A 27,166-nucleotide genomic window follows, 5' to 3' on the forward strand; every position below is an offset into this window, starting at 1 on the left:
GGCAACAGAAGAATGAATTTAATGATGCAACAGAGGAATGAGACAAACACAAATCCCATTTGAGGAGTCACAGTACGAATTTGTATTCATTCAATTCAATCAGCAAGAAAGATAGAGAGTGCTTTGGAAAGAGAAAGTAGATGAGGTTATCTGGAAATTTCACAATACACAGTCATTTAGCAATAAACAATATTTCATTTAAATACATAAATTAGACAACATAGACTCTTAATCGGTCAGTTTCGAACCACAGATTCAGTGTTAATTTAAAACCACTCTTTTGCATACATTTTTCTTACAAAGGTTCTTTGAAATGCTGACAGAGCTAGAAATGCTGACAAAATTCTGGAAATCTCCTTTTTTCCAAAAAGGCACATTTCTGAGCATTAAATACAATAAAGGATTATTTCTGTACAAAACAAAAAAGGTCTGTGAATGCACAATTAGTGTAGAGGATCATAATAAAAGTAAAAAAAAAAAAAAGATACAAGGTGCAAAAGAGCAACCGGACGAAATTAAAACTGAGGTTATTGTAAAAACAACTTTGAAATGACACCCCCCAAAAAAAAAAAAAAAAAAAAGACTAGTTCCCTCAGAAATGTCTCTAGTATTGTATTGCAAGGTTTTCCATTGGAAAAATCCTGTTGAATGTCATCATTTATTGAACATATTGGCTAATGATTGGAAATGTCAAAGGACGCAGGCAGTGATGCAGGCCTGGTAACATTTGTAGGTACAGTGTGTCTATCATCCCTGAGACTCCCAGTTTTAGACTAGGAACCAATGACATTTGTGACGGTGAGCTAAATGATTAAACTAGTCATTTTGGCAGCTTTGCCAGACCACACCTGATCCTGTAGAGACGTTTCTGATAGATGATGTCCAGGTTCAATACATTTCTTTATCTAGATACTTGGCACTGGCAAACAAAAAAGGCTTAAAAAGGATCAGGTTTAAAAGGCGTAATACTGTGACTGTGGGGATCAAGTCCAGTTTTGTCACAATATTTACAAGTATTTTTGGTCAGGAGTTAAGACTGAGAGTACACTCAACACACAATTATCAGATGCAGTTTTCATAAATGTACAGATGGGCTCACAAATTCGTCTCATCCCAGGATGGGTCGTTCATACTCTTTAACACTTTCCTGACAATCTTCTCCAGCTCTTTCCGTGCCTTTTGCTCTTCCTCAAGAGTGCGCTTCATTCTCTTGTTGTCCTGGTGATGCAAAATCAGAGAATCCGGGTCACGGCACCAGATTTTGAATTTAAACAAAATGGCAACACATTAAGTATAAACAAACATTTTCATGTGGCATGTGGACTAACCTGCTTAAGTTCTTGAACCTCATCCCTTAAGGCATAAACTGTATCCACCAGACTCCTGTAACGGACATCCAGATGAAATCATAATGAACAACTACTAAGATGTGAAAGGGTTCAGCTGGTCCGAGTTGACTTGCATAGTGTTTTTTTCCCATACTATGGAAGTCAATGGGGACTAGCAACTGAAGGTGATCTCCCTTTAAAAAAATGTTCCCCACAATATCATTATAAGATTAATCATGATAAACAAATGCATAAACTGACAGCCCTAATAAAAAAAGTCAATAAATAGGTGAATCAGATGCAGAAATCTGAGATCTAACCTTTCTTCGATTACAGTTTGGCCATTGCTCTTTGTCTCTTCCACAATGATTTTCTCCTCTTCAGGAAAAAGCATATGTGGCCCTGACTCCTTCCTTGATCCTGAAAAAAAGTAATAATGTTAATGGATTAAAAATGGAACAATAACATGTTAAACAACTCGCTGACAGATTATATAAATCATACCAGTATTATTTCAGTATAATTGAGATACTATTATAGTTTTTATTAATATTTTTAATTAATTCTTTTTTGTTCATTTTCATGTTAACTTTGCTTCAAATGCTAGTAACTTTGTTGTGTATTTTGACATTTTTAGTATGTTTTGTCAATGCATTTTTATTTCAGTTTTAGTTAACTATAACAATCCTGAATTGTACAGAAACAGAATTTTAGGATGGTGCACTATTAAATACGAGTGTTTCTGTCCTATGAAAGCCATGGAGCAAAAGCACTGAAAACATCTTTCTTGCTCGTTCAAGTCCATCCATGTCTTCAATATGTTCACAACCATACATGTTAACTTCAAAAATGATATGCTTGCCACTTTCAATGCAAACAAAATGTATATACGAGCAGCAGCTCTTACGGGACATAGAACCCATTCTGTTAGTGTGAGTTATCCATATACTGTCATAGTCCGAGTCTTCAGATTGATCAGAGGAGGGAAATCCGCTGCTACGGCAACCCACAGCATCCACACACGATTGGTCAACATCAGCCAGCACATGATTATGCATCAAATCAGTGCCCTGCCATGCTAATTAGGGATGGGGATCAAACCAATCATATTGGAGAGGACAGGTGGGTTAAGAGGATGGACCAAAACCAAGAGGAGTAAAGTGAGGGAGAGCCCAAGATGCCGAAAAAAAATGACAGAATGAAATAAAATTATAACAATAATGGGACAACATGAGAGAAATGGGTGAAAAAGAAATGAATGGAAGGAAAGAAGGAAGAGGAAAAGAGACAAATATTAATGTTAAAAAGAGCAGAAAATATTAAAAGAGTGATCAACGCAGTGGTAAAGAGTTTAGTCAACGTAAATTTATATAGCTAATGCCAATAAAACGCAGTAAAGATGTTGCAGTACTTCACAGACATATGTAAAAATGTTTAGCAGAGACTTCAGGACAGATGAAGGCGTTTTGTAGGACTCAAAATATAGGCCTCATATTCCAAACACTACTCTTTTAAAGTTTAGAGTCAGTAAGATTTTTTATGTTTTTGGAAGAAGTATCTTTCATTCACCAAGGCTGCATTTATTTGATCAAAGACAGTAAAAACAGTTAAAATAACTCTTCTATTTGAATATATTTTAAAATGTCATTTATTCCTGTGATGCAAAGCTGAATTTTTAGCATACAGAATTTTTCATTTTTACTCCAGTCTTCAAGTGTCTCATGATCCTTCAGAAATCATTCTAAAATGCATATTTGCTGCTCATTAAACACTGCTTATTATTATCATCAATGTTGAAAACAGTTGTGCTGCTTAATAGTTTTGTGGAAACAGTGATACATTTTTCAGGATTCACGGATTAATAGAAAAGAAAAAAAAAATATTTGTGACAATGTAAAACCCTTTGCATTTTCTTTCAAAGAAATCATACAGACCCGAAGCTTTCAAACAATGCAGTGTATATAAAAAAATACATTTAAAATGTGTCAAAACTGCCAGTATTATGTGAGATACACAGTTATATTGTCCTCACTCATTTATATGGACAAATCCCATCACAGAGTCTGGGACTGAAGCGAGATTTGAAAATAGCAAAGCAAATGAAAATCACTAGAAAATACATAAAGATGTAGAGAGTACATACTTGAGTTTAGTGTTTGCCGTGTTTTAGCGCTTGTGCAGTATGCTTCAATCACTTTCAGGATCTGAGCATCCTCCTCCAGAGCTACAGTACCTGATGGAAAACAAGAAGAGCACATAAGATGCCGGGGTTGAGGAAACATTGTAAGAATATAATAAAGTCACTATGTTTTATTACAAACAGTAAACACAAAAACAATATATGTGATGAGTTCTTAACAAATACATCACATGCATATGTAGAAAGTAACAGAACTTTAATAAACTTCAATGAATTATTAGTGTCATACTTTTTCTCACAGCAAATTCCTCATCAGATGGCTTCCTCTCAGGTTTTCGTTTGGGCAGAAGCTTCTTCATACTTTTGGGACTTTTACTGAGATCCTGAAGGACGTAAGAAAATTAGACACATAACCAAAATGAGTCTCATAGGTAAGTTTATTTAATAAATAGATGTTAGTTAATAAATAATACGTTTTAACCATTGGTTTACAGTGATTCTTCTTCTTGAGATGTTATATTAATGTGTCAACAACATACAGTTAAAGTGTAACATGATACCTCTTTGTAACACAAGGCAGCTGAGGGTTTTAGTGGTGGTGCAGGTCGGAGACAGCTGAGACTCCAGGGCTTCTGGGTTTTTGGGGGTTCGAGGGACCCCCACATCATACCGCTGTGAGGGGTTCCAAGTGAAGAGAGGTGAGGAAGAGTGTGGTAGACTGGAGATCCGCTCACACCTCGACTCTCTGAGTGTCTGGACGGGGTGAGAGGGTGAGACGGCAGCTGAACGGGAAGGAGACAAGCCGGTGAGTGACACTGAATATCAGTCATTTTTAATATAGATATGTCACAGAGTCTGATGATTTTTTGAAAGATGTTAATACTTTATTCACCAAGGACACATTAAATTGATTTTAAGTGACAGTGTAGATATTGATCATGTTACAAAAGATTTTGATTTCAAATAAATGCTTTTCTCATGGTTTCCACAGCACATCTGTTTTCAACATTGATAATAATAAGAAATGTTTTTTAAATCACCAAATCAGCATATTAGAATGATTTCTGAAGGATCATGTGACACTGAAGACTGGAGTAATGATGCTTAAAATTGTTTTTACAGAATTTTTGATCAAATAAATGCAGCCTTGTTGAGCATAAGGATTTTCTTACAAATTGTTCTGACCGCAAACTCTTGAATGGTAGTGTATGTTTCTCACCGTATGGCAGGGAACATTCTGTGGTTTCAAGCTGCTGGTTGAAGTGCGTTTGTTTTGCCGGTGTAGATGATCCACCCAGTCCTGAAGATCTTGCTGGTTATTACAGATCACCTGGATCCGCTCGATCACATTTCCTGCACACACACACACACACACATCATTACTGCTCAAGCATATGTATTCTCAATATCTAGGAATAATAACATTTGACATGAAGGCAACTGGGTGGGAAACTCACCATATATTTCAAAAGCATTTTTTGTGGTGTCACTGTCCTCAATTTTATTTACAGTCATTCCAGTCAGAGGCAGCTTACCCTATGTAAGACAATCAACCAATCAGCTGTGAGCATTTTAGAGCATTATTAATACAAGAACAACCAAACAAACAGCTGAGATCCATTCTGAGGTCATTCTAACAGAGTAGTGTAATAATAGAATAATATGAAGTAATAATAGAATAATATGAAACAGTGTAACAATAGAATAATGAGTGTGAAATTCAGCCCCTTTAAGGATTTTACTACTCAATTTTCAAAACATGAAATAATAATATATAACATGTAAAATCTACAGTATGTAATCAGTGACAGTGTGCAAGCAGCATCTACGTTTAACTCAATTGTGCTTTTTCGGCTTATATACCATATATTTTAGGGACGCACGATATGAAAAAGTTTAACCGATACCGATAACCGATAATTAAGCCCTTCTCATGGCCGATGTCGATACCGATAAATTCATATTTTTATATTATAATTTTCATATAATCAGCAGTTTGTGCACCCAGGAGAATACAAAATCTAAGATTCACTGATTAAACTGATATTTTAGTAGCTCTGGCCTAACTATAGCAAACATCAGTCCTGACTCTTCAAATGTTTTTTATTTTTTGTGTAAGGCACCACAATACTTTGTAACAGAAATGGTTTAACAGAATTATGACAGAACTATGGTTTATCTGCAATTAACAACTCATTAACAACAAATTTATATTCAAATATTTCATGCATAAAGAAATACATCTATTCAACGTTTTTAGTGCACGAGGATGAGAAAGTTATATAGTCTTTAAGTCACGTGTTTTCAAATACATTATAAAAAAAAATGCATGGACATTTGTCAGCCTCGAAAAAAATGAAAAACAAAAGTGCATGCTCAACAAAAATAAAGTTATTTATTTTTTAAACATTCCTTTCTCATTTAGCCTATTTGGTTCCACAGTATTTGCTGATTTTTATTTTATTTAAACTGTGATATTTTTCCCATTATTTTACATCAAGGTGTATGCAGTCCGTGCCTCAAAACTTTCCATCTCACTAATACACGTTCTACGATTTATAATTATTTGTACCTCAGTCTTTTTTCAATTTTGTATAGGCCTACCATGCATATTTAAAATTTGTAAGTTATCTGTTATTTTATATTAGGCATATAGCATGGTGTATTTTTATTCGTTTTGTTAATAAAAGTTAGCTATATGTTCTATGTTGTATTTTGTTGTTGCTTGAATTGAATTCAAGCAATTGATGCCGAATTGCCGTTAATTTAAAAGTGAAAATAAAATACGCATGGTGCTTTTACAAGCTATTTAAGCAAAGGAAAGTGAGAAAACTCAAGCGAACTAAAAACAAACAACTGCTTGACGCCGAATTCCCACTAATTTGAAAATAAAACGCGTACAGAGCTTACAAGCTATTTAAAACCAAAGGAAAGCGAGGAAAAGAGAGAAGACTCAAATGACGTCCACCCTCCATCCACCGAGGTGATACCGGTAAGGTGTCGACACACGTCGATTAACCAGTGGGAAAATTTCCTCACTGTCACAACCCTACTTGATGCCTTTTTTCCTCCTTTCGGAACCCTTGCTGAACATGCGTTGGAAATAGCAATGGCATTGTCCTCCTCTGCCACAGAGAAAAACATGTTCGCAAATGATGACGTAATGAGCACAACATGCTGAGAGTCACTGCAGTTTAAAGCTGCAATCACTTGCACTCGGAAAGAAGATGAATCTCAGATAAATCAGACTGATTGATTGATTTACCAGCAAGCATACTTTATCGGATCTAGTTATCGGATTTAATTTATTTATCGGAGCAATAAAAATGACGTAATTTTCTCTCATATCAGTCGATAATTTATCTGTCCGATAAATATTGTGCATCCCTAATATATTTACATACCATCTAGATTTCAGTAATTTTACAAAAACTACAAACTGAAGGTAATCGTATACTTAATACCTACATACTAGTTACATATATACATAATGATTGTTGGTGGATTTTCACTGCAACACACAAACATAAATAATGTAACCAAAAATATTACTACAATATTGGGAAATACAGCAACAAAGTCATTTTTGATACAAAAAAACTGAAAAAGTAGTGCAGTGAAACACTGAAGGGACTGGAGAATGTATTTATACTGCAGTGAAGATTTACCTGGTAGATGAAACCACTCATTCGAGGACTAGCAGACAACATGAGAAGTACATGAGGAAACAGCAAAAGGTATCGCTCGTTCTTCTCCTGATGAAGCAGAATATTACAATAAAGATTTAAATTGAACATTTTAAGTACAGTGAATTCAAGAAACAACAATAAAACAATAAAATGTACAATAAAAATAACAAAAGATTGCTCTTAAACCAAGTTTTTTAACCATGGGTTCATGTAGAACATACTAAACGGTTTGATTCTTGAAATGTCACATTTATAACTATAAATTTAGCTTTTATTTTTAAATACTGGAAGTCCCTGATGGTTGGTTAAGTGCTGAAAATCACTAGACTATTTGGTAACATTCACCTCAGCGCCATGGTTCTGGATGAGGACTTGAGACATGTACAGGACAGAGCCCAGGGTCTTAATGCCCTCCCCTTCCCAGCCCCGAATAGACTCCATCAGAATCTGCAGCTCAAGTTCCTTCCTCTTCCTCACTTCCTGACACTGGGCCTGAAGACACAACAAACACGCACAAATAAGCCCAGCATCCCATTCTGAAACATAACGTAACGCAATCAAACAGCTCATCATCATTTCACACATTGTTCATCCTTAAATACCAGTCACGTGAAAACAAAGAAAATCAATGATGTTGATCTATAATACTCACGGAGAGATTTTTAAATACTGTCATGCTCTTCTGAATGTCTGGATAATCTGGATGAAGCGCCTGAGCAGAACAAAGGAAGAATACGAGTGAGTTAACCTGGTATACTTTATAAACACACACTGATATTTGTTTTATTTCATGACCAGAATACTTACACTACCATTAAAAATTTGATGTCAGTAAGATTTTTTTTAAGGAAATTAATTATTTAATTCATAAAGGAGGATTAAATTGCTTAAAAGTGACATTTACAATGTAATTATAACAAAACATTTCTATTTCTACTGTTCTTTTGAACTTTCTATTCATCAAAGAATCCTGAAATTCATGGTTTCAACAAAACTATTAAGCAGCACAACTGTTTGGAACATTGATAATAATAAGAAGTGTTTCTTGAAAACCAAATCACCATATTAGAACGATTTCTGAAGGATCACGTGACACTGAAAACTGGAGCAGTTTGTCATCACATGAATAATTTACATTTTAAAATGTATTAAAATAGAATAGCCTTGGTGAGCATTAGAGACTTCTTTAAAAAGCATTAAAAAAAATCGGAAAAACCGACCCCAAGTTTTTGAATGGTAGTGTATATTTTCAGAAAGAGAGCGGTTGAGTACCTCCATGTGGCGCTCCATCTCTTTCAGTAGTGTGGGGTATTTCTCCAATCTCAGGAAAGGTTTGCTCAGGCCTGTGGTGAGTGTGAGGATCCCTGGGCTGTTTGCACCTTTACTTTCCATAAACTCTCCTAATTCCTCACTGAAACATACACACAAACAAACAGACGCTGATAGAAGGTGTTTACGAAACTTAATGGTTAAGAATGATTGAAAAAGCATCTGCCCAATATCAACTGTCTATAAACGGTGTTTATTGTGTTGTTACGCACCCGTGTTGTGTGAGAACGTTCACCGCACATGGATGGTTGGAGCAGTAGGTCACATACAGACTCCTCATCTGAGGAACGAGGGACAGGAAGAAGCCTCCTATTCTCTGCTGACTCTCTGGAACTCTGCACACAACACACACCAGTTCATTTAGAAATAGTAAATGTTTACTAAAAATAGACAAATAAATAAATGTTAAAGTAGAACAGAGCTAAACATCGCACACATCTTAAACGTCTAAAGTGTAAATCCAGATAAGAACTACAGTGCATTACTGCTAGCTGCCACTAGATGTCAAAATGTGAGCGAAAGAACAGGATGGGGACTCTTACTTGACGCTTTCCTCCAGTGAATGCACCAGTGTCTGCTGAAATGAGCTGATCTCCTCTAGATTTCCCATGATGTGACTGATATCTGAAATGCTGAGCCTAGAAAGAGAGAGGGATGGGTACTGAACTACTATTATCTCTATGATCTTTTGGACTGTGGGCTTGTGTTCTTACCTGTCAGTGGGCTGTAATGCTCTCAGATACGTTGAGAGGAGAGTCTGCAGCTCTTTACAGTACTCAGTCTCGGTTTGTACAATATTCTGCACCACCTGTCAAAAATGAATAACAGTTATGCATGTATGACAACCTAAAATAACTATTATTAGTATTAGTTTGCAACAGTGTAATGATATAACTGAACACACCAGACTCGGAGTGGTTTAAATGTCCTGCATGAATCATAGTTGGCATAAATGACATAGAACAGTCTGAAATGCCTAAAGTACCAAAAGTTAAATTCATCAGTATGCAAGGAAAAAAGGGGCAAGTACTCATGATTGGTCTCTTATTATCACATATACTCAACATTTAACAATCAGACAGTTCAAGGTGGGAGAATACAGATTGAATATGATGCAAATAGGAGAAGCACATTGCTTTTGACCTGTTAGTTTTCCACTAGAATCTAGGGTCCATTTTAATATGTTCATTATCCTTGAGAACAAAACACTGCAGGCAAACAGAAAAAATGCGAGAGATGACAGAACTGGGCCAGTCCTTGCATGCCATGATAAACTCTGATTTCAGTCTGACTTAAGATTTAAAGATATCCCTGTTTGAACAAGGCTAGCTGACCTCTCTGAATACATCTTAGCAGCTAAAACCTCAAAATGCAACAATAAATCTTCAATCTGTCCTCAAACAGACAACAGATGAACCTTGAGATGCAGCCATTAACTGGAAAAGCATAACAGCATCAATCAAGGACTTTTCTTCTTTCAAATTCCTACCTAAATTTCAGGTAGTTAATCTGTGGATCTTATCAAAAATTTGTATTAAAAAAACAATGGGGTTGGGGGTGCTGCTGGAAGTTTAGAAATATAATGCTCAAAACTAAGGATTTTTTCCCCTGCTGTCTAAGTCCATTAAATAAATAATTATTTACAAAGCTCAAAATAAGTATTTTTTTAATCCTGCTGTTCTGGTCAGTTAAATAAATACAATTAATTTTTAATTTTATTTGTAGAAATTTATTTTTTACATAAATATTAATTTTAGAAAACAAAATAAATCAATACTAATATTCCCCCAAGAATTATAAAATTCTGCAGAGCTTTCTGAAGAGATCTGCTTCCACATATTTCATGTGGGTTTGAAGACAGATCAATAACTAAAAATACAAGAAATACATTTTTATGGAAAGAGGATAGGTCACATTTTAACAGTCTATACTTGAAAATGCCCCTCCAGAATTAGCCAGGACCAAGAACAAAGTTGTATGAACACACGTATGCAAGCACCCCTGACATGAACAATAACCCTGGACGTCTGGACAGCCTGACAGTTACAGCTATTTCAAACTGTGTCCTTAACTTGAATGGGTCTCCTCCCCTAAAGCTGCTGTAAAAGACTGAACCCTGCCTGACCTCAAACTAGCATCCTCCCTAAAACACAGAAACACACTTCACTTTCAGCCGGTCTTCAGAGTAGTATAGGGTCAATTACTGCACACTCTCATCAAACATGACACATTACCAACACAGACGCACAGACAGCGCAGGGCCCCAGGCACAGCTGTCCCCCGAGTCAATGAGATGGAAAAGATGACCTATATTATGGCACGGCTGAGAGACAAACACACGCACACCAGTGAGAACTGATAACCAAATACAGACATTCATAACAACGCATTTACATAAAAATATACAAACACAGGCCCAGACATACGCATTGTGTCAAACAACTCTAAAAATACACATAGAAACATATTCACACATACAAAAGGTTTTTTTTCTATCATGGTGGGGACTTTATTGTCTTCTACTGTTTTTATACTGAGCTAATGATATAATGATTTCCATCCGTCACAGACCTTTCTGCATTTTCATTAAGATTGTTTGTTTACCAAGCCATTTTCCTTACGCACAATGTAGGTGACTTCAATTTTAATATCCTTGTGAAGACATTTGATCCAACAATGTAGGCAAAACCCGATCTACGCAACAGCTCATTGGGTTTGCAGAGGCTCAGAGGGAGGCTTCTAGGACACGTCACATGAGGAAATGAAGCACAATAAAGGAAATTCGCATTCACAGAGATATACAAATGATCTGGAAATTACTTTTATTAACAAAATTGTTATTTTCAGGATGTTGAACATGTGCGTCTCTTAATTACTGACATTAAATCAAACCTAAACCTGGAGCAGCATCTGCTGGTGGGTGTTTAAACTTGGATTATTAACTCTTAAGTAAATCTAGTTTGGCGAGGCTTTTAACCCCAGATTAAAGCCTTATGACTGTAAATTCAAGGATTAGTCCAAGGCTAAGTCTGAGAAAACTGGACACAGCGCTGTGTCATATAAACACTTACACAAATCGAATGTCCTTACAATGCACAGTTTTAACCTCGATGTTCCTCAAAAAAGAGAACGAGTGGCATTGCATTATCAAGGTGTGGGAAGTCGTGGCCTAATGGTTAGAGAGTCGGACTCGTAATCGAAAGGTTGCGAGTTCGAGCCCCCGGCCGGCAGGAATTGTAGGTGGGGGGAGGGAATGTCCAGCGCTCTCTCCACCCTCAATACCACGACTGAGGTGCCCTTGAGCAAGGCACCAAACCCCCAACTGCTCCCCGGGCGCTGCAGCATGGCTGCCCACTGCTCCGGGTGTGTGTTCACGGTGTGTGTGTGTGTGTGTGGATTTGTTCACTACTCACTGCTGTGTGTGTGCACTTGGATGGGTTAAACGCAGAGCACCAATTTCGAGTATGGGTCACCATACTTGACAATACGTACGTCACGTCACGATCTTTAGCTATGAGAGCTGGTTTATTGATTGTGTCTGGTCCATATACACTACCGTTCACAATTTTAGAGTTTGTAAGATGTTTTTTTTAATGCATTTGAAAGTTAATTGATCAAATACAGAAAGAAAAAAACAACAGTAATAATGTTTAAAACATTTGTGCTTTTTAATATTTTTGTGGAAACCATGATACATTTTGTCATGATCCTTTGATGATTATAAAGTTCAAAATAATATTGCAAATGTTTTTACTGTCACTTTTGATTAAATTAGTGCATCCTTCCTGAATAAGAGTATTAATTTATTTTCTTTTAAAAACCTTATAGCCCTACACTTCTGAATGGTAGTGTATATAGTGACTTTGTAATAGGCATATTGATTCTTATTTCAATTAGGACATAAAGAGAAGCATTTGCATTCTGTATTCACGCAAATTGAATGTGCTCCTCATAGTTAAGTCTAAAATAGCATGTTAAAAATCACAAAAATCTGTCGCAGTGTTTCACAACCCTCTAAAATGATTCATAATGCTGCTATCACAATCACTCCTAATATTTTAAACCTTATCTGTCAAGTATAGGCAGGGTTGGTGGTGTGTGCTTGCTTATTTGGTTAGGGAAATATCTGTGCAATACAAACTCCCCAGAGGCACCACTTCCACCCCACGCACATCATAAATAATCAGCGCGCTCCATGTGGGAGGTGTTACATGCCACTAACGCAACACTCCAGCACATCTCTTACCACATTATAGTACGTCTTGCAGTAGTTGGTGGTCTCAAAGCCTTTGGGTGGACTCTTCAGCGTTCCAGACTTAGGTGACACAGGTTTGTCTGCAGGAGAGCGCAAAAACAGAACAAAAGGTAAGGAGGTCACCTTAGACCAACATCTGGAAACATTCTGTTTCTGTTATTGAATATTGAAGTACATCTCTCCTGCAGTGAGCAGTCAGGACAGCAATATTAGATTTAGATACCTAGAGGGGGAGATCTGAGTTTACAGGAAAACATTATACTTCTTCTTCAGCAAGAAGACGGTTTGAACATTTCACTTTTACACTAATATCAGCAACTTAATGTGTGAGCATTCTGGATTCATGAAAATGGAACATTTCTCATCATGCTTTTCCACAAGAAAACATTCAGTTCATTGATTAAAACCATTACTCTCCACTTGGCTAATGTGTGATTTTTTTGTTTTCCTTCCCTTCCCTAAGTTCTCAACAAAAGAGCTCACCATTTCCACAAACCAAACCATTCATTAGCACTGCTTACTGAGCATCATATTTACTATTGCACATACTTAGGATTAGAGATTTGAAAAAAAAAAAATCTAGTTTTAAAAGGAATAATTCACCCAAAAATGACAGTTGTGTCATTATATATTTATTTGAGATATCATATATTCTCATGTTGTTCCATAACTTTTTTTACAACTGAAGTAAGTCACACAGCTTTGAAAATGACATGAGGGTAAGTAAATGGCAGTATTTAAATTTTTAGATGAATTACCCCTTTAATCATGTGATCTAAGCTCAAAAAGAAACAATGCATGCATCACAAACCCTACACTCTTCGCCTCTTCCTAACTGCAGCCATTTTTGCGATGACGCATGAAATCAATATACTATTAATGTCTACTACAAGTAACATTGGGCATGCATTTAACACAAGTAAATCCTATAAAAGAGTCTGGATCGCTAAGTGCTCAGAGAGTGGAATAAACTTGAGTATGGAGCCATATTCAAAGGAAAGGGGAAGCGCTGTATTCTGGCTGCTGCACTTCCTGTCTTTGTTGTAGGATGGTGTTTCCTTCCTGTTAAGCCCTAGATGTTCAAGCACTGATGTCATCCTAAATGATTTCCATTCAAAGCTGGGTCGAATACACAGAGTCGTTTCACCATACACGAGAGGGAAGCATCTGTTTGGCATCATGGGGTGTACATGCTATTTATGTTTGGACTGCAGAACAAGGGTCAGGGGTTGTGTTTATACTACAACCTGTATACAGTGAGATAAGGCTACAAAAAGCTGGTTATTTAAAATATACACTACCGTTTAAAAGTTTAGGTTCAGTAAGATTTAAAAATAAAAATAATAATACTTTTATTCAGTAAGGACACATTCAATTGGTCAAAACTGACAGGCAGATTGTTACAAAAAGATTTAAATTTCAAATAAATGCTGTTCTTCATACTTTCTATTTATCAAAGAATCCTACAAATTGCATTATGGTTTACACAAAAATATTAAGCATCACAACTGTTTTCAACATTGATAATAATAATAAATGTTTCTTGAGCACCAAATCAGCATATTAGGATCACGTGACACTGAAAACTGGAGTAATGATGCTGAAAATTCAGCTTTGCATCACAGGAATAAATTATACCTTAAAATATATTCAAATAGAATACAGTACAACTCATTTTACATTTTAATAATATTGCCAATATTACTGTTTGCACTGTATTTTGGGTCAAATGAATGCCTTGGTGAGCATAAGAGGCTTCTTTCAAAAGCATTTTTAAAGCCTTATTTATTTATTTTCTTGGTGGGATGAAAATGTTTAAAGGGAAAGTTCAAATTAAGTACTAGATCAGCAGATTGCATTAAATAACTAAACGAACATAAGGTTTTGTCATTACAAACAGTGTCTTCAGATGAAGTGTCCTACCATTTACTCTTTTAATTCTTAGTTTGCTACCTTGTATGCAGCTCCTGGTCCTGTACTCAAGCTGGGTTGAACGAGTGCACATTTTTACACTGTAAGCCTGTAATGGACATATAATCCAGAGAGCTGCCATTCAGTTCTCTTTTGGCACATTTTCATTAAGCCTGTAAGTCCTCTTTTAATCGCCTTTTTAAATGGACCTGGGCAGATTTTACATTCTCATAGTGCCACAGTGCCTCGTAGGTTCAAGTACAAATAGAATTTAAAATAAAAATATTTTAAGCTGTCTAAAGTGTTGGCAGCCTAACATGCAGCTGCCTGCAGCGATTTTCTGATCTATACACATACTCAGCAGGTCCTTTATGAAAATATTATGGTAATACTAGGGCACAGAAGAAAGTCAGCAGGTAAACAGGGTCTACAAAACTTCATCTCTTCTGCTTTTCTTGGCAGTCTGTGAGAGGAGCATGAGTAAGAACAAACCCTCTAGTTCACTTTGCTTGTCTAGTCTTGCAGGATTTTAGATCAGTTCTCTTCCTACAAGAGTCTGTCAGGGTTTAACTTCAGCAGCTACATTTTTCAAGGTTTAAAGTGGCAAATACCAACCAGAGCCTTTGATCTCTTTGACATAGTTGCTAGGAAACCAGCCGGTTTTGCTGTTGAGAGACCCCTCCCACCAGCCGCCCTCTTCCTGCCGTGTCACTTGGATGATGTCTCCCTTATTGAAGGACAGCTCATCCTCATTGGTCTGCTGGAAGTTAAAGCGCGCTTTCACCAGCACCTGAGGGGCACTGTTTTCAGACATGTCCTACAGAGAAAGACAGAAAAAAAAAATACAGAGAGAATTTGTCCCAGCTTCTCTTTCATATTTGTTTGAGGACTCAAATTACAGGTGTGCCAAGTAGTTTCTGAACTCAAAAAGGTTTTACACACAAAGAACTGAATAGTACCTTTGACAATTATTCTTAAAATCACTTCAGTCTGTTTTCCAGTGGTTTAAAAGAAGCCATTTTATTTTACATCAGGGTGTGGAGTGATTGTGATGCTCACCAGACTGCGGTACTGGTTGTACTTGAGTCTGGATGATCTCCTGGGAGTGGACGAACAGTTGCTCGAGTCAAAGGACTTGATGCGCAGAGAAGACGAGTGACGAGAACACACAGAATTACTCTGACCACCAGACTCTATAACCAGAAAACACACATCAACAAAACAGACATTCGCTCCAAGTACACACGTTTACTTAGCCATCTAAATTGGGACATTCCATTCTATTGCCTTCATATACAGCTAGACATAGATACTATAACCTAACCCTAATCTTAAATAGATGTCACCCAAAAATGAAAAACTTGATAAACACAAAAGATGATACTTTGAAGAATGTTGGGAAACAAACAGTTGCCGATAGCCATTGACTTACACAGTATAAAAATACTTCAAGTTCAAGTTGAGTTTTATTGTCATTCTGCTACATGTGTGGACATATAGTGGAACAAAATGTCGTGTCTCGCAGGACCACGGTGCTACATACTAGTTAAACATACAACAATGCAAGTATAAGAAAAAAAAACACAATAGAACTTCTGACTATAGACAAAAATAGACCATCTGACTATACATATACTATACATACTATAACTACTATACCTAGTTGCCTAGACATACACAAACTGAGACTATACAAGAACTTTACATATATACTGTACATGAATTTATGCAAAAGAGATATTTGTACATGAAATTGTGAGAAAAATATATATTTTGTACATTAAATTGTTGTGCAGATTAAAGAGAGATTTTGTGGGAAGCAGCGCATAGTGCAAAAAGATTTGTAGTGCAATGTAACAAGTAAACATTTTCTTATTGAGTCTTTGTAGAAGGGAGTGTTTATAGAAAGTGTCTAGTGTGCAAATAGTGGGATGAGTGTGTTACTACAGGTGGTTTGTATAGCCCACTCGCCTGTGTGTAGCACACTCAAGAGTTGCACTTTGGAAAAGTTGTCAACAGTATTAATGAGGTTGGGGGGTGGGGGTCAGAGGGGGACAGGGAGATTGGAGTTAAGAGCTCTCACAGCCTGGGTAAAAAAGCTGTTGAGCAATCTGACAGAGCGAGCTTTGATACTCCAGTACCTTCTACCTGATCTAAACTTCATCATGATTGGGGTCAGTGCCATGGGACGATAGTCATTCAGACAGGACACGGGTGACTTCTTTGGTACTGGAATTATGGAGGTGGATTTGAGACACGTGGGGACGACTGCCTGGCTCAGCGAGGTGTTGAAGATGTCTGTTAGGACAGCCGTCAGCTGTGCAGCACAGTCTCTCAGTACACGTCCAGATATGTTGTCAGGGCCCGCAGCCTTTCGTGGGTTAATCCGGGACAAGGTCTTCCTTACGTCGGCTGGAGAGAGACAGAGTACCTGGTCATTTGGAGATGAGAGTAGTTTCTGTGCAGGCGTGTCGTTCTGTATCTCAAATCATGAGTAGAAGTGGTTGAGTGCATCTGGTAAGGATGTGTCATCGTCACTGGCCTGTGGCGGGTCTTTAACCCATCTTTAAACATGTTCCAGTCTGTGTCCAGGAAGCAGTCCTGCAGTGCTGAGGTGGCATTGTCTGGCCATACTGTGATCTGCTTTTGAACCGGTTTGGCGAGTTTGAGAAGTGGTCTGTATGCTGGTATTAGCATAACAGAGATGTGGTCCAAGTACCCGAGGTGGGGGCGGTTTCAGCTTTGTATGCGTTTTTCTCTGTTGTATAAACAAAGTCAAGTGTGTTGTTTCCCCTTGTTGCAAAGTTCACATGTTGGTAGAACTTTGGCAAAACTGTCTTTAAGTTTGCGTGGTTGAAGTCACCGGCTATGATGAAAAAGCAGTCAGGGTTATTTGTTTGTTGTTCACTGATGGCGCTATACAGTTCATGAAGCGCGTCTTTAGCGTTTGCACATGGGGGAATGTAAACCGCGACAATAACAATGGCCGTGAACTCCCGCGGCAGGTAGAACGATCGACACTTCACAACCATAAGCTCCACCAGCGATGAACAGTGTTTGATAATATCGCAGCATTGTTACACCAGTCTTTGTTGATATACACACACAAGCCACCTCCGCGTGTCTTACCAGATATTGATGAATCTCTATCCGCTCGGTAGCTGGTTAGCCCGTGCTGCTGAATGGCGGAGTCCAGGATGTTGTCGTTTAGCCATGTTTCGGTGAAAACAAACACACACCAATCCCTTGCCTCATGCTGTGTAGACCGACCGAGTTGAATTAAGTCCAGTTTGTTTTCCACAGAGCGAACGTTTGAGTGCATGAGTGTAGGAAGAACCGGTCTTGTGGGGTTAACTCTTAGCCTAGCTCGAATATCTCCGCGCTTACCGCGCTTCCGTCCTCTCTCACATCGCTTGCGACGCTGCCTTGTGCGGGTAGCGTCAGTAAGCGAGGCCGCGGTCTCGAGGTCCGGCTTCAGCAGTAAACAAAGGCCTCGTAGCTTCTCAGTAGCCGCCGGCGAGGGTTGGTGTTTGTATGCGCTGCCGATATCCAAACGAATTTGGTGATCATAGATGTGTTTTGGAGTGATTTCCTTATGAATTAGCGGTAAACTGTCACTATTTGGAGACGAACAGATGACATTAAAAGACATAAAAGCAACGTCTTTGGGACCCGGAGTAGCCGCTGCGTCTGACCACGCCGCCATCTTGGATCGGGGACTTGGAAGTCAATGGCTACCAGCAAAATTAACATTACATTTACATTTATTCATTTGGCAGACGCTTTTCTCCAAAGTGACTTACAATTGAGGAAAACTGTTCAGTTACCAACATTCTTTTGTGGTCAACAGAAGAAAGAAACTCATACAGGTTTGGAACAAGTGGAGAGCGAGTAAGTGATGACAAAATTGTCATTTTGGGGTGAACTATCACTTCAGAAAACTTTCTGCATTTTTAAAAATATTTACAAAAAAATGCATTTATTTTAATACTTCAATGCTGTATTTACAAATGATGACATCCCCCAAAAGGAGGCTTTCGGCAATTGACCCTTTGCAAAGAGCTTGACTTACAGGCGATCTGACCAATCATAACGCAGAATCCGCCATCTTGTCCGACAAACAAATCAGACAGGAGAGTAGATTGGACTTAAACTTGAAAAATTGTGTGTATTGATGTCTTTCCATGGTTGAAATAAAATATCTTCTGATGTTCATTCATGTTAATTTCGTGCTTTAAGTAAATATGAAAAGATGATCGGTTCACGTGCGCCGCTTGAAATGAAGCGCTACAGTGATCTATCATGACACATTAAAGAGCCACAAAGCGGTACTTATTGTTTGAATTTCTTAAAAATTACAAAATTTGAAAGGTATGTTTCGTAACCTGCTCTGTCTTGTTTGTCAACGTTGTCAATTTCCTCTTTACTCTGCGATGTATTTTTTACTGAGTGAGAACATGATGTGTAGTGTGAGACATGTAGCTTGTCGGATGTAGCAACAGTAATTAAGGAGGTTGGGGTTTTACGAAGGGTCAATTATGTCAGGTTTACCTCACTTCCGAGTAAATATTGTACTCAGACAAATACAGCTAGGCCATGCTGGTAATAAACTAAATGCCTCTTTATGATTTTATAAACATCCTGTCAGACAGCACTGATAATACAGGTTTTTCAGATGTAGCTCACCTGAAGTTGCTTTGTTGAGTGCAACCAAACAATTCAAGACCTTGGAGAAGTTCTGGCCCTGAAGCAAGTCATTGGCCTCAAATACCTGCAGAGGGAAAAAAACAGAGACATGAATGAGCTCAAATATAAATTAGTATGAGAGCGCAATACCAAAACAGCGCCGATGGATGTGGAAATTTCTGCGGGTGATTTACTGACATCGCGCAAATTAAATATCGACCAAAGCAATATATCAAGCGCAGCGCAAATTAGCAGAGCCGATGCTAATCAGGTTCGGGTGATCTACTTATGACACAGGCGCAAAAGAGTTTAAGATATGCTTTTTTTGGGGCGTTAAATAATGGCGAAAATACCAGTAATTTGACGAGCACAAACTTTACTAAATCACGTTGAGTGATTCATTTTAATACTCTCCTCCCATAAATTTTACATCTGAAAGGGAAGCTCCTACAAATGCATATTCAATAAGGTCAGGAGCAAAAATAATTGTCCATGTCTTTTCAGCGCTAATTCGTAAATTTAGTAAATCCTGACAGTACTATTTTAACGGCAAAAGATGGTTTGCGCTGGCGCAAACTGTTAGTAAATCTGGCCCTTAAAAATGTTACAAAAGATTTCACTTAGTATTTCGAATAACTGCTGTTCTTTTAAACTTTCTATTCAAAGAATTTAAAAAAACGTATCATGATTTCTACAAATATATTAAGCAATACAACTGTTTTCAACATTAATAAGAGGAAATATTTCATATCAGCATATTTAAATATATGCATTGAAATGAAATGCGTCAAGGGATCAAAATATGAGGGATGCTGAGGCTGACCCAAGCATTAAACATGGTGAAAGCTTCAGGTCTATATATTAAACTTGGATGGATAGTTTTAGCATAGGATGGGTTGTAACTCAAGTCATGTAATGCTAAATATACAAATCCAGAGGCTATATGCAAAACAGCAGAACAATAACAACCATTCATAAAAATATGGACATATTCTGCAGAATAAGCAACATTAGAGAAACTCTTGCACTAGGGTGAATTTGACTTCTTTGTGACAGACCAAATTTCTAGTCACAAAAACCTACAGAAATTGATGATGATCCCAGATTCTCTATGAAATGAGTCTGCTTCACTAGTTTTGTTAAGCTTGGGCAATGTTGTGTTTGTGTGTGTGGGTTTCTGGCTCTCAGACTACCTGCTGCTCTCTGGGCCATCTGGACACATAAGCTCATCCCAAGTAAACCCAAACTGGCCTGATCTGACACCAGCTTGATTTGAACTCTTCAAACGATACAGGCAATGAGATGGAGAAGTAAAGTGGTCCTGGGTTTGTCTACACACCAAAATGTCTCCTGGTGGATCAGCTCTTTTGCATTCATGATGATTATAATTTAGGAAACAATATATTTTGGGGAAATCAACATATAAATGGTTTACTTCTTGTTTCTCTGCACAGTTAGGAAACAGGCTATTTTAACATTTAAAAAATGTATCATTTTTGGAATGGTGTTTGCCATTTCCCATTTGCCAAAACGAAGTATTTTCAAGTGAAACACTTGATGTTATCATGCATTTAGGAAGTAAACGTCTTATAAGTAACCTGCAACTTTGATCACAACTATTATTTCTCGTGCATACATACATTATAGAGAAATTGTTTCATTTTACAAATAAATACACTTACAAATTACCGTTCAAAAGTTTAAGGTTGGTAAGATATTTCCTTTTAAAAAGAAATACTTTTATTTAGCAAGGACTCAAGTGAGAGTAAAGGCATTTATAATCTTCAGATAAATGCTGTTCTTCTTGAACGTTCTATTCACCTAAATAAATAATCAATCCTGAAAAATGTATCAGGGTTTACACAAAAATATTACAAAGCACAACTATTTTTTTCCATTATAATCATAAGAAAAGCTTCTTGAGCACCAAATTAGCATATTAGAATGATTTAGTATTAGAATGAATCGTGTGTTGACATTTTGGCCCCATGGCAACATAGCAATCTAAACAAAAAGTCAACAATGATTTTGAATTGATCAGGAACTGATGAAAGCAACTTTCTCCTATCAGCGAATTAAAAGAACTCTGTTTATTTGCTCCAATGTACCTCTGAAAAAAGAGACACAAAGCCATTTCATTAATATTCAGTACTTGATACAGGCCTAAAGTCCAGTCCCCAACACTCAAGCACCATCAACAATCATCACACACATCTAAGTCTACGTTACATCATCTGCCATCACTGTAGTGGAATTAAATTCCCTCCTGCTCTCTCTCTTTAAACCAGTCATCCAAACATGCCATTTGAAAAAGCAGTTTTAGTGTGGAGTGCCTCTCTTCATTCTGGCCTGTGACAAACCCCACAGCACCATTGAATGGGCAGAGCTGCCAGCTCATTAAACACACAACTCCATTCACCACAATAGAGGGCTTGTCTGAACCTCTCACAGCTGGCCAGAAGAACCGAAGACACTGACACTCCTGAAACCCACACACACACATAGAACTGTAACCGTCCTACACAACAGAACTCATATAGAGCAACAAATGCCTCACAGAGCAACATACGCACACAGCACCCCAGTGGGCAGAAAGAGCTCAGTTAAACCATCACGCTGCCAAACGTTAACAAGCACAGAAGTGTTTGTGAAGAAGAATCACTCTCAGATTTCCCAAAAACAGTCAAAAGTGACAAAAAATGTGACATTCAAAAATTAAAAACAGCTTTTACTGACAGAACAGCAGTTGTTGAGAAAAGCGACACTTTCAAAATGACATGCTTCTATCACATTAGATCTGAATGCAGTTCATTACACAGCCAGCACTAGACTTTAGAGATTGCAGTAAATCAAAGGTCATGTGACAATTCATTGCACAATAATGTGAATAATTTATGGCTGCATATTGTGCTGTCTATTGCATGCTTTTTTTCAAGAAACAACATGCAATTGCCTGTACAGACATACCGTAGATATCTGCAGGAAAAATGGGCAAAGCTGGATCTGAACACAAAATCTAGCCGTAAAAGGAGGTTTAACAATAACACTGGCTCTAACGCCAATAAAAACACTGTGTGGGTGAGGGATCTGATTCAATCTCACACAAACACCTATTGGACTTGCGTGGAAATGGACATGCCAGAACACCATGTTTACAAACATATGAACTGTTAATAGCATATCAACAGTGTAAAAAAACTGTTACAATGCACTGCTGTTTTCAGCAAAGAACTTCTCTTGATAAACAAGTCTGGACGACTTACCTGGCATTGAGAATTGATACGTGCAACGCCCGTTAACAATTGGCTACACCCTGTAAATTACTGAAGTGAAAGTGTTTATTATGAAACCTTACACTAAATATCGGACATACATGTTTGTAATTCAGCAATCGCTGTTTACAACAATTTCACTAAGATCATGGTTCCCTTGCCATGTAAACTATATATTTTATGGCACAGCAGCTCTATTTAGAAGTTTGATATACAAGTAAATCCAATTTTAGACATGAGGCACGTACATTCAGTAGTCTCAAGTAAACCACTGTATAGGCTACTAAATAGCAAATCTCAACTGCTTGATTGTTTATATTGTTGCGAAATGTAACCTGTATTATCAACCAGCTCTAATTTGATAAATGTGATTATAAGGCATTAAGATATTATAAGCATGATGCTTTTCTGTGAAGCTGCTTTGAAACAATGTGTATTGTGAGAAAGCAGTATAAAAATAAAATGTATGACTTACATGCACGTCATTTTCAGTTTAAAGGGGTCATATGACGTTGCTAAAAAGAACATTATTTTGTGTATTTGGTGTAATGTGTGTATGTGGTTTAAGGTTCAAAAAATGATGTTGTTCTCCTCTAATTAAAGTTTAAACAACACATTATTTTCCACATACTGTACATTATTGTTGCTCCTCTTCTGAAACGCGTCGATTTTTACAAAGCTCATCATTCTGAGAAGCGAGGCGTGCTCTGATTGGCCAGCTATCCAGTGCGTTGTGATTGGCCGAATAAATCAAGCATGAGTCGGAAATAATGACTAAAACAATAAAACCCATTATAAACAAGGCATTTGTTGCATCCAGTGGGGACATAATTACTGATTATAATGACTTATACTGTCTTTTTATGCGTCGCTTTGCATCGCGTCACTTAAACATCTGTATCGCGTATCTTGTCAGTGTGTGCACTTGTTTGGCCATTTTTAGTGATTAATAGGAAAGTGGGTTCAGCTGAAATCTAGCAGTGATTTGTTAGATTGGTATAAAAAAGGTTATTATACCGCGGCAGCCCTCGTGTGAAGCGCTCTTAGTGTGAAGACCAAAGAGTGTAAAGACCATCGACTCTACCGGGCTAGGACACCGGCAAAGCATATAAGTATCGCTTTTTATTTTTATTTTATTTATTTTTTTCCTTTCTATGTTTACTATTGAAATGTTGTTGTATGCATTTGTCAATTTTATTTAATTTCTGTATTTTCTTAAATGGGTGTGTATAGAGTATTTACAGAGTGTTAACTTTTAGTTTTAGTTACTTTTTCTTATTTGTAAGTCGCTTTGGATAAAAGCGTCTGCTAAATGACTAAAAGTAAAGTAAAAGTAAACATTACCATGTCTGCATTTGTGATCGGAGAAACGACAAACGAGCACTACTCTGCTCAAAATTCGCATTTGAATAGTAAGTGGCAAATACTTTAAATAAGAAAACTTACTTACAGGCTGTGAGTCAGAAGCGTCAGACTCTCCTTGCAAAGTTGGAATTGTCCCACTTTATAGAAACAGCCTTTGTGCACAGTTACTCCCAGGTTCAGGAAATAGTCCTCCGTAAAATGCTAATCTTTCCACACTGTGACGTAGACATGTGGGGGAGTGTTTAAATGAGCCGCTTCAGGAGGGCGAGTCTTAACTTTTATAAAGAATATCTCTTTGGTTTTGAGACTTTAGTCTTTGCAACTTTAGGGATCTTATCTATGCACAAACAGCTTGTAACACTCCAAAGAGAAAGATTCTTTACAGATATTGGAATAATATTCTGAATAAACTAAAATATGTAGCCTATATATATTTTCTTGGCATTTGTGAGTAATTTTGGACAGTCCCGTTTCAGTTAATTCTCATCCTTGGTGATTAATTGCTAAATACAGTCCACAGGGCTCATATAAATTGATTACTGATGGTGATATCATGCCTTTAAATATTTTTAAGTCTTCCACAGCTTGACTTTTCACTGTCTGTAAACAAAATACAGCAAGCTACCTGGACATCTACAAATGAGGCACTGCAGAGAGAACATTAAAGCAATGTTGCATGAATCATTTAAGAAATGGTCATGGTAAAACAAGTCAAAATGCCGCAATAACACTAAATGCCACTGTTACCAATATAATAATAACTCCAAAACCAAAGCACACAGGATTAGTCTGTTCCCAACTCCAGCTGAGACCTGGTTTGCCTTCAAACCACACAAACAAGCCACTGAATCAGTGATCAGAAATATGAACGAGCATGCAAATGAAATGAACGACTAAAACAGACGCTCATGCAGCACTCACCTCTATGTGATATAATGCACAGCCTTTCACAAACTCTCTGATATTACTCAGACACTCGTCTTTCCTCGGGTCCTGGTGGATCTGAAAATAAAGCGAACAGATAAATCCACATCTGAGCAGGTCGGTCAAAGAATAAACAAAAACTTATGCGAACGTGCCATTTGTTTATGTCACGGCTCATCGCCCCGTTCCTGCAAAAAGCCACTTATTCTTCATAGGGAAGTTGGCGGAGGAATAGCGGAAATGACGTGAGCTAATAGCCTGCGGTTGGGTTCAGAGAGAGAGGCATGCTGGCGCATGCAAACACTACCTGACCTGCCAGAGCAAAGTCTAACATCTTCACGAAATGCTGTTTATACAGTAGAAGCTGTCAATGAAACGGTGCACTGGATCACAGTCTGTTTAGCATCAGACATGTTATGAAATCAAACGATTACTGCCATCAAATCAGCATCGATGATTTCAGACTATATTGCATTGCTTCTAAATTAGAATGACTGGTCTATATATTAGAATACACTCATATATGAGTAATATGACACTGTCTGTCGAGACTGTGGTTGATCAAATGTTTATGAATTATTAATTAAAAACCCATATTATCGTTTATATCAAAGTGTATGTGTTTATAATAAATTTAACAAAAATAATACTACATTCTATACAGTTTCAAATAAACACCCTACCTGCAAAGACTAAATAAATAAACAATTCAATGTTGTGTTGAAATGAGCTCAAATTCAATCATTCTACTTTATTAGCAGATTTCTATTTATAATTAAAAAGCTCATTTTTAATTATAATTATTAAATAGTACTAATTAATTATAAAAAGTAATGTCACGAGTAACACTGTTAGTAGACATATTTCTAGTGATGAGAGGTTCGATTCATTTCCGCGAATTGGTTATTTCGAACAGTTCGTTCAAATGAACCGGTTAAATAAAACGGACCATGACGTCACATGATGAGGGATATTTATTTGATTATTTACTGGAATTTAAAGTGTCCCAATTCAATCAGTGCAGCTACGATTCGCCTCATAAAACGGAATTTAAGAAGAATTGGTAGTATTTGTTCATTCATCAGTTTTTGGCTCGTTAACTCGGACGCGTCCGAATGACACAATTCGGTTCAAAGAGTCCGATTCGCGAATGAATCATTCAGACAGGTGCTCAACTGATTCACTAAAAAGATCCAACTCAAAAACAATTCGTTCACAAACCGGACATCGTCGTTTCCTCTCTCTATCTACCAGTCAATGGCGGTCGACTCACGTAATCGAATTAATTTTCCACGGTTAATTTCCGTTAATATATTTATTTATTCTCCCACATTCTGATAATTTTTCCATTATGATTAAAATACCACTCTTACCCCATCACCACAGATCATACGAGATTTCCTCTACACGTTTCTGCTTACTTTCCTTTCATTCACGGTTAAATGAAATTAAACTAAAACTAGAGTTAAAGAAAAACAGTATGTTAATGTACAAACGTGCACTGTTAATCGTAGCGCGCGCGCGGAGACAAACACAAAGGTCCAGTGCTTTTGTGTCATTTATGTGCTCTATTATATAACTGCATGAGCTTATTGACCAGCAGCTTACCGTGTGAACCGAACCGGGTCGCAGCCGCTCCAGCAATTTACACAAAACCACTCCATCTCTGAGAGATGCCTGTAAAAAGCCTTCAGGGTCCGATAGCGTCTTTTTGGGTGATTCCAGGACACCCAGCGTTATTAACCATGTGATGGTCTGTTCAGCCGAATTCATGTCCTCATATGCGTCTAAAGCTCAATAATCCATAAACAAATGAATATGCAGGGTTTTGTGACAGATATCCTATGCAGTGCACAGCAGCAGAGGATGTTTGGAGCGAGGGCTCTGATCCCTCCTTTTCCCTGGATGTTAGGGATGACGATTTGTTTAGGGTTATCCGGCAGGTCCGGTTTCTCTCTCCTCTTCTTTCATCTGGCAGGATGTCAGCTAGTGTTAAACCAAAATCAACAGCCTGCAATTGTTTTCCGCTACATGACACCCAATTCATGAAGCTCGGGTCAGAACAAACATGTGGAGTGGATATGAAAGACAATATTAGGTCGAATGTAATTAGTGAATCTAATATATTTAACATCACGTCCACAGGAGTAAAAGTCCGCTTGTATGATCTACAGACTACACGCATCCATGAAGGTCTACACTTTGTTATAAGAGTGAGCAATGCATCTCAATTTATTTAAAAACAAACTAAAAAATGCCAAATACTA

At 37.4% G+C, this 27,166-nt stretch overlaps 1 protein-coding gene across 5 annotated transcripts; it reads right to left on the reverse strand.

Moving 5' to 3' along the window:
• Nucleotides 1-26,892, reverse strand: LOC306873276 (rho guanine nucleotide exchange factor 7-like). Of its 5 annotated transcripts, XM_079422456.1 has the most exons (22): nt 26,508-26,872; nt 24,897-24,977; nt 19,339-19,423; nt 15,712-15,845; nt 15,268-15,469; nt 12,733-12,821; nt 9,200-9,294; nt 9,029-9,124; nt 8,699-8,821; nt 8,430-8,568; nt 7,810-7,869; nt 7,503-7,649; nt 7,137-7,223; nt 4,926-5,004; nt 4,688-4,821; nt 4,029-4,250; nt 3,758-3,851; nt 3,472-3,561; nt 2,236-2,406; nt 1,649-1,748; nt 1,329-1,383; nt 1-1,218 (listed from the first exon to the last, which is right to left on the reverse strand). In XM_079422456.1, exons 1-22 carry the CDS (start codon nt 26,670-26,672, stop codon nt 1,096-1,098), a joined length of 2,571 nt encoding a protein of 856 aa, XP_079278582.1. In that variant the 5' UTR covers nt 26,673-26,872; the 3' UTR covers nt 1-1,095. The 5 variants fall into 5 exon arrangements, 4 of the variants coding, with proteins under 4 accessions (XP_079278582.1, XP_079278579.1, XP_079278581.1 ...); XM_079422453.1 differs by lacking the exon at nt 2,236-2,406 and having other exon boundaries at nt 26,508-26,892; XM_079422455.1 differs by lacking the exon at nt 2,236-2,406 and having other exon boundaries at nt 15,612-15,845; nt 26,508-26,785.
• Between the last annotated feature and the right edge of the window lie 274 nt (nt 26,893-27,166).

The sequence above is a fragment of the Barbus barbus genome, assembly GCF_936440315.1.
Source record: "Barbus barbus genome assembly, chromosome: 7".
NCBI classification, from domain to species: Eukaryota; Metazoa; Chordata; class Actinopteri; order Cypriniformes; family Cyprinidae; genus Barbus; species Barbus barbus.